This window comes from Octopus bimaculoides, chromosome 4 (assembly GCF_001194135.2).
Source record: "Octopus bimaculoides isolate UCB-OBI-ISO-001 chromosome 4, ASM119413v2, whole genome shotgun sequence".
Taxonomy (NCBI): domain Eukaryota; kingdom Metazoa; phylum Mollusca; class Cephalopoda; order Octopoda; family Octopodidae; genus Octopus; species Octopus bimaculoides.
Genome location: NC_068984.1, coordinates 24,649,101 through 24,658,360, shown reverse-complemented (window position 1 = coordinate 24,658,360; position 9,260 = coordinate 24,649,101). Strand labels below are relative to the sequence as shown.

Here is a 9,260-nt window from a genome sequence, read left to right as displayed (position 1 = left end):
GATGATGATGATGATGATGATGATGATGATGATGATGATGATGATGATGATGATGAGGAGGAGGAGGAGGAGGAGGAGGAGGAGGAGACTATTTTTGAAACATAAAAACCATAAGTTCAAAACTTTCCGCAGCTTTTGAGCTCTTTTGCCAGATAAGACACAAAATTCTTCTCTTGCTTCAGCCTCCTCAAGCTGACCGTACAAGGCTACTCTCATTTCTTGAATGAGTGCCAGGTGGTAAAAATGGAGTGGACACTCGGCTATTTATTAAACCTACAGTTGTAACAATACATATATGCAAATATCGAAATTTTGCAGAACCATTCCAATCATGCTACAGAAAATTTGTATGTTTAAATGATCAGACCTGTTGATATGGGCCAATCACAATACACAAAATTCTACTTACTTCATCATAAATTCTGACAGTTCTTTAACAGTTTTACCCATACATTCTGACATTGCTTCTCCATTTCTAAAAGAAAAAAAATCAAACAAATTAGCATGTTTATGTGTCAAAATAAAACAACAGATATAATCTATAACTGGTGTGTGTGTTAATATTATTGGTGTAATGACCTTCCCAAGACAAATGAAATACATAATTTCTTTTGAATTTGTATTTTTTTTTTACTGAAAGATTTTGATTCTTGACATGTTGTAAAAATCCATATAGGTAGAACTGAAGATGCAGTCTTAGGAGAGAGTACCTTTGAAAACAATACTCTTTGTTATACATTTGTCACCTCTTCTTCTTTGAGGGTTGTTATTTTTATTTCCATATCAAAAAGTGGGCATACTCTAGAAAGAACTATGCACAATTGTCCATGGAAAAATACTAGTTAGCTTCCATCACTTAATGATTATGTTATTAAAATTATTGCATAAAACATTGAATGAATAATGTATGTAATAAATGCTTTAAACAATCTCAAATATAAAATGAAATCAAAGACATAATCCATATATAATTCTTTCTAATTTTTGACACAAGGCCAGCAAATTTTGAAGGGGATGGGTCAGTCAATTACATTGATCTCCTTCCCACAAAATTTCAGGCCTTGTACCTATAGTAGGAAGGATAATCGATACATAATAATATTCTGTTATAGTATGCCTATGTTGGTAATATGCTGTACTTTCATATCAGAGAAAAATGTATTTGGTAAGATTTGAACCCCAGACCTAGCGAACAAACTACAGTAGCTGCCACACTCAGCTGTGGAATCTAAAAACAAAATATCAATAAATATATGTTTACATGACTCTTAAATTGAAATATTTATTCTCCAATCAAATGTCATAAAAATTATATAAAATAAATGTATCTGTAATACATTATAACTTTGATTTAGTTCCATAGTTTATCTGTCAATTGTTTTCAAATATCATTAATGTTGAGAGTATAATAGATTATGTCTGGCATTTTGCTCCATAATTATAATAGTGTTACATAAATGGAATCAGAAAAATATTATAGATTATCAACAATGTGGCAAAAAGATAGGTATTTAAATACAATTTCTAAATAAATAGTTGTGCAGTGGTTTAAGAGCAGGACGGAAGTACATACTGTTAAAGTCAGTAAATAGAAAAATAATAGAATACTCACTTGAAATATTTCACTATAAATCGAAAGGAAAAAGTAGAAAAAGAAAAACAAGAGTAAGTTAAAACAAAAGATTTAAAAATGAAAAAAAAAACAAATAGATGAAATTTTCTTAAGATAAACAATTCAACATTCTATTATTATATACACTTTCATTAGCATAGAATAAAACATTGAATCATGACACCTCTTTAAGAATAGATCTAATTAAGTTTTACAAGGAGTGGGTATTTAATTGTATATATCTCAATATATAACTGGTACTTAGTTTATTGACAGGGGATGAAAAGTAGACTGATTCTGAACAGAATTTCAACTCAGAATAGTGAAACATTGAATTAGATTCAATAAAGTGTCTTAAATTATACAAATATTAGTGAGTAGTGAGTAAGATAAAACAAAAGTCAGATGAAAGCAGAATGGTTAAGAATTAAACCATTATTGGAATTAAAGATAGAAAGGGGATGCAGTGACAGAATATCAGTCATTAAATTGACATTTTCTCATGGTCAACAATTACACATAACATGTCTGTTATTAGATGTAACATGTTGAATTTGCAAGTCAACAACATTTTGATACTAACACACGTTCAACAGATATATTCTTAGATATAAAGTTCTAGAAATTATCACTTATTCAACAACAACCCTATTAGATTCTTGGACATGGATCTCTCATTTAACGACTTAATTTAGAGCAAAAATCATACCAATAGTACTTTATAAAATATAACAGGTAGTCAGATGGGTACCCAGCTATAAAACAACACAGACCCCAGTAATTCAATCTCCCTTTTTTTAATACTAGCATAATAACACCTTATCACCACACATCACAATCTTTTGTTACCTTGTTTGAGAAGCCTGAGATCTGTCCTCATCAGTTCTTCTCATGTCTTCCTTTGTTGCACGTACATTCCACCATCAGTACATGGCACTTTTTTTTATCCAACATTCATCACCCATTCACATTAGATGTCTCTACCAATGCAGGTGTCTCTTCTGCATACACCAGTCAATGGTTTCAATATGCGACTATGCTCTCAGATCACTTGTGCTCTTCTCCTTCATGTAAGTTAACAGAGTACACCCAGTAGATCATATCTTATTGATTCTCCTTTCTTTAACCTCTGCAAGTCCTTCAGTCAGTGCCAAAGTCTCACTACTATGGAACATCCACGTTTCTTGCATATGATTCACACAGTCTATCTTTTGCACAAGGAAAACTCTGCTATCAACAATTTTTTTTTTTTTAACTATATCTCCCTCTTACTATCCTTTCATTATATTCCCCTCCACTATTGATAACATAACCTAAGTAACAGAAACTAGCTATTATTTCTAGAAATCAATATGAACAGTAATTTGATTGTTTGATTTCATTGCCCCTATTGCTAATCAATCCTGGTTCCCTGTAAATAAGTCAGAGTTCTTTTGTATTAAGCATACAGGTCAAGTTTGCGTGTGTGTGTGTATCTATCCATCTATCTATATATATATTCCTTATTTGTAGATTAACAATGACACCATTGGTTTCATGTAGAAAAATCACAATTTACATGTGCTCCACCAAAGAGTGTTGGTAATCTATCTCCATATTCACAGCATTATTAATCCACAAATAAAGAATGTATTTCTTCACCAAATGCAGGGAAGCATTCATTCTCAGTTTGCCACCACTACCACATGCACACATACACATATCAAACAAGGCCACTTTCCTTATTTTGTACTCTCCACTACTAATTAGAATTTTGATCTGCCATGTTGAATCTTAGGTCTTTGAACTCTAGACCATTCTTCCTCACTTGAAACTCTTCATGCTACTCTTCAACTGATTTTGCAATGAGAATCAGATTCTTAGCATATGTTTCCAAGAGTATCTAATCATGAACTCCAGCTGTGTTGCTTTAAAAACTAGAAAGAATAGACTGTGGAGCTGACAATAAGGTCCTCATGAAGACCTACATAGACACTAAATTCTTCATTAAGCATGGCTTAACTACATGATTTGAATAGCTTTTACTAAGTGTACACATTATTTACTCCTGTTACACAAACATCAGGACTTGCAAATTCATCCAAAACATGCCAATATGAAAAATATAACAATACACATAAGAACTTACAGACATGAGATCTTGACCCAACAAATTTGTCTGCCAAACCTTTGTCTGCAGATCTGTCCACTGCAGCAAAAACGTCAGTGCTCTGTAAGAAGGATGAGAAAATGAATTTATAATTGGTTTGAGGAATAATTAATATTCTTAGGTGTTTTTGACAACAATATTATAATTTGTCACAAAATAGTTGAGTTTTTGAGTAAGAAATATATTGAGTTCAAACTTTAGCACACAGCCAGTAGTTAATTACATCAGTCCCAGTGCATAACTGGTACTTATTTTATCAATCCCGAAAAGATGAAAGGTAAAGTCGAGCTCGATAGAACTTGCACTTAGAATATAAGAACAGACAATATGCCACTTTTTTGTCTCTAAACATAGAAATAAACAGATTTATTCAGTTCACTTAAACATATTACCAATATACTTTGTATGTTCTTCATAGGTGAAAGATTAAGTGAAGATCAAAAAAATAAGACAACAAAATACTGTAATTCAAGGCAAACTGACACTCCACTGATTATGATGATGAGTGTTCCAGTTGATCTAATCAACTGAACAGCTTGCTCCTCAGACATGCATACCCTTAACGTAGTTCTTAGGGAGATTCAAGTGTCATACAGAATGTGCCCTTTGAAATATATATACTACTCATTTTTGCAGGCTAAGTGGACAGGAACAATGTGAAAATGTCTTGCTCAAGCACACAATGTGCCACCAGGAATCGAACCCATGAACTTACAATTGTGAGCTGAATACCCTACCCACTAAGCCACATGCCTTCACTTAGCACAAGCTATTTAATGAGACTACATCAACTGTTTTTAATCAAACAGAAGTAGTGTTAGTACGTATGGTTGATAGCATTACTTATCTAACTAATCATTCTAGCTTAACTTGTCAATTCAGTATTTCATCTCTGCAATAGTGCAAAACGGGTCAAAATGTATCAGCCTAGCAACAATAATTGAAATCACTTATAACGACTATACTATTAATGGTAGCTAAATTAAATATTTTAGATGCTTACCTCTCCAGCCTTAAGGAAAGTTGCTGTCATGGAAAACTCTTTCATAAGTTCTGTGTCAGGTCGTTTGCCTATGATGAAAGACAGAATAGACTAGACAATGAAAATAGTAAAAAGAACAGTTCACACCAATAATAACAAGAAGTTCATAATAACAAGAAGCTTGTGTTTCAACTAGAACCTAATGTAATAACCATGAATAAAATGAAAGCTGTCATAAAATATAATGATATTTCCATTGTTAAAGCAATGCCAAGCATACAATAAAAGTTATCTAAATATCATAGAAGTTATATAAATTATCATCATCATTTAATGTCCATTCTCTATGCTGGATTGGGTTGAACAGTTTAACAGGATCCAGCAAGCTGCAAGGCTGTGCTGAGCTCCAGTGTCAGCTATAACATGTTTTCTACAACCAGATGTCCTTCCTAACACCAACCACCTTACAATGTGTATTGTGTGCTTTTTTTTCATGCCACCAGCACTAGTGAGGTCACCAAGTTACAAGACCGAAAAGAACAGTAAAGAGGAAGAGCCCTTGCATTATTAAGTGGTGGGTATTAGGAAAGGGGAATTGGCTTTATGCCAGGTGCTGAGAGGCTAAAGTATGACAGAGGGTCAAGAATAGATGCTTTACTATAGATGAGGCACATGTCATTCCCACATTATAAGGGTAAGTTGTAATAGTTGGGAAGTTAAAAATATATGCTTTTAACATTACTAAATTATGATGAGAGAGTCATAGAAGGCCGAATCTTTAGACTGCAGACCTACTGGCTAGAAAATCAAGGATTTATATTCCCTTATTTATATTCCTTAAGTGGTGTCCTTAATAAAAAGACTTAAATCATACTGATTCACTTGTAAATATGCACCATGAGTGAGGTACCAGCTCACAACTAGAAGCAGCAGGAACGCTAAGGAATGTTTTGTTAGCTTGTAATGCAGAGTTTAATACTTTCATACTGCATTGGAGAGAACATGAATATCGACAGTCATGAAAGATTGAAAATAGTGCCTTGATAACTATTTCCAGAGTTAAAAGAACAAACAAACATTTCTAAATTTATAAGAAAAATGTTGTTATTGACAATAACAGAACTTACGTGAATAGAAAAATACTAGGGCTGAAGGATTCTCACTGATAAAGTGATCAAATGAAGTAGAAGATAACAAAATGACATCTTTGAAAGAAGGCCCAACTTCTTTTAGCCAAAATTCTTCTTGTGGTGACATCTTAGGAACTGGCTCTGGTGTAGGAGGAGCATTTGGAGATTTCAAGAAATTTACAAAATCTGTTGTCTGAAAAAGACAGGAACCAGGATAATTCATATGAATACTTTATCTTGGAAAATATTTTCACTATAAACTATTAAAGAATATTGAGAACTGAAGCAACTTTCCTAAAACCAGCTACCATATTCTGAAATGGAAGCAGCAAATATTGTCGGGTGGAGTTAGATTTGAGTTATCATGTCTAGAAATGTAGATGCAGTTGTCACAACATTAGAAGCACAAAATGGATCATACATACATCTTATCAATATTTCAATGTCAGAAGGAGGTAGTGAAGGATAATGCTCGACCCAAGATAAAGAAGTAGAAGTATCAAACAATAAAACCTATTTTCAGTGGTGTATAATAACAGCTCATGGCTATTAAACACACTGGAAATTTAGATCCAATAAACAGATTTTCCTGAGAATAAATGTTTCAGAGATTTGTTATCAAAAACTAGGAAAGGAAAAGAAAGCATTCATTTAAAAACTGATAAAAGAAAAGCTTGACTATATAGGTACAGATATGGCTATAATATTTACTGTATAGCATATTTCTCGAATCTATGCCAATATGGAAAAATCATCATTACCATCATCACAATGCCAACAAAGTTTATAACAATGATGGCAAATAACAACAATAATAATGGCAATGACAAGAAAGCATACTTTATATACAATTTATTTTCTGCATGAAAGTTATTTTCATATATTCTCAAACAAGTACAATCATTAAATCATAAATTGTATCTATCACTGTTAATGCCACAGTGTATGTAGACGACAAAAGAAAAGAAAAACACTTACTGTTCTGCCACCCATGTAGTCTTGTGGGTTCTTGCCATAATTGAAGTACTTCAGGGTAGGATAACCTTTCACATCATGAGCTGTACACAAAGAAGTATGTTCTGTGCAGTCCACAGCACATATAGCAAGCTAAAAAAGAAATAATGATAGTACTCAATGATATAATCCAAAGTTATTTCAATAAAATTTTTAGTTTGAAGAAATATCATTAGTTCAGCACAAGAATTTATCATACAAACAACAGAGACTTGAATATGTAATATAATTAGTTGAAAAACTTCAGTTAACTGAAATTAACCATGTACTTAGAAGACAAAAATTCATTCTGGATGTGTTTATAATATAAATCAACAAGCAAATGAGATAATTCCAATAATATTATCTAATCCAAATTTCTGTAAGATAAAATCAATGTAATTATGATAGGATCTTGTTTCTAAAGTCCACTGGTGGAAGCCACAGACATATTTCAGCCTTGTTAGATCTTATTAGCAAGGCACATTCATCTCAGCTGACAAATCTTAGAAATGATCAGTATACAGAGAAAACGTAGTGTTCGTAACTAATTACCATCACACAAGTGTTCTTCCTTTATCAGTAAAATATGTCAGTAATGTACATTTAAAACTGTTGTCATATATATATAATAAACATTTACATATATGATACTTGATCTTACACAATTCATCAAAAACAGAGCATCTTAATTACACTGAATCTATTTCTACGTAATTTACAAATTCCAAAATTACAGATAAAAACGAAAAGAAATAGAACTGCAAAATTATGTTTTAAACAAGAGAAAAAGTAACTTACCTTAGGTTCATCTTTCAATTGTAAAGCAGCTTCTGTGAATTCTGGTTTAGCTTTCTTACAGTGTCCACACCCTAAATGTATAAAGTATTTGATTTCAGAGAAACTTAACTACAGTTTATTAATTATTATAGCATCAATAATAATTACAATAACTACTTAGGACAAGCTATGAATTACAACAAATAGATATCAAAAGAAATCATTTTAGAAGAAAGATATTTCATGTAACTATACTCCAAAAGAAAAGAAAAAGAATCCTTCTTAACATACAATATATATATCATCCACTGCCAGGAAAAGAACAAATGGAAAATGAATAAACTTTAAATTAAATCAAAATCAATGTCTGAATTTGAATCATTTGACACATACTGATAATTTGAAAATGAATTTAACCAAGTTAAGTAACAAACACAGTGGCTCGCTGTTTATCCCAATAATATTTTATCCATACTTTCTATGGTGATTTGGGGATGGGACTGTTTTGGGGTTTTTTTTTTTTTTTGGAACATCTTATTTTAAAATCAAGCATGAAAGAAGCAAGGTTTCTATCCTAGGGTAGAGGAAATAGATTACATTGTTAAAAACAATTCTAGGAATTACAACAGAAACATTGGCAAATGTTCATCTTTTTTCTCTTTCAATTGTAAAGGTTGCAATTTATGAATTAAATTTTGTAATACTTATCATAAAGATCGGAAGCATGTCAGAGGATAGACGTGTCTTGATTCGAATTCATTTCTAAGACTGACTTTAGCTACAATGGATATCAAGATGACAAGAGTTAGATTATCATCATCATCTTCATTTAGCATCCATTTGTCCATGCTGGCATAGGTTGGATAGTTTGACCAGAGCTAATAAGCTGAGGGGCTCCACCAGAATCCAGTTTGATTTGGCATGGTTTCTATAGCTGGATGTCCTTCCTAATGCCAACCACTCTGAGAGTGTAATGGATGATTTTACATGCCACCAGCATGGGTGCCAGTTGCATGACATCAGTATCTGCTACAACTACGATTTCACTTGATCTGATGGCCCTTCCTTCTCAAGCACAGCATGTTGCCAAAGGTCTCAGTCATTTGTCATTGCCTTTATGAAACCCAGCACTCTTTACATACCACCGGCATGGGAGCTAATTACATGGTTGCTAAATTGATCTAGCTTGCTCTACTTAGAAGAGTTGAGTTTATAGTGCTGCAAAACAATACCAAGTCATTCTAGAAAATTTTCTTGCTTCATTTTTTTCCACTACTAAATACTGGTAGCAAACAATATTGTCTCAGACTGAACATTCAGTTATTCATTTGACTGTTCACTCATTCATTTTGCTTAATGTTTGTATTTCCATGCAAGCATAGCTCAGATAGAAGCTAATTGAAGTAGGATTTTTACAGGTATTGGTTCTCCTTGTAGCAAAACCTTAACTATTTTTCAAATAAGGGATTTTTTTTTTTTATCCCAGAGGAATTTGAAAGCACAGAGAAAGCGAAAGATTCTTCAACAGAAAATGTCAACCAATGTCATTGTTTGCATCCCAATCAAAAGAAGGCGATGTTGTTATTTGTAGCTATGGTTCCATGTATGCTGTAA

The 9,260-nt window shown here is 32.5% G+C and overlaps 1 protein-coding gene across 2 annotated transcripts in view; it reads right to left on the bottom strand.

Moving 5' to 3' along the window:
- LOC106879394 (protein disulfide-isomerase A5) overlaps positions 1-9,260 on the bottom strand; it is a 62,539-nt gene that overhangs the window by 5,858 nt on the left and 47,421 nt on the right. For both annotated transcript variants that reach the window (XM_052966959.1, XM_052966960.1), the window contains exons 16-22: positions 7,668-7,738; positions 6,852-6,980; positions 5,871-6,066; positions 4,765-4,832; positions 3,741-3,822; positions 1,613-1,625; positions 410-475 (exon numbers count right to left, since the gene is read on the bottom strand). In XM_052966959.1, the coding sequence (XP_052822919.1) occupies positions 410-475; positions 1,613-1,625; positions 3,741-3,822; positions 4,765-4,832; positions 5,871-6,066; positions 6,852-6,980; positions 7,668-7,738 (625 nt within the window). The remainder of the gene's footprint in view (positions 1-409; positions 476-1,612; positions 1,626-3,740; positions 3,823-4,764; positions 4,833-5,870; positions 6,067-6,851; positions 6,981-7,667; positions 7,739-9,260) is intronic.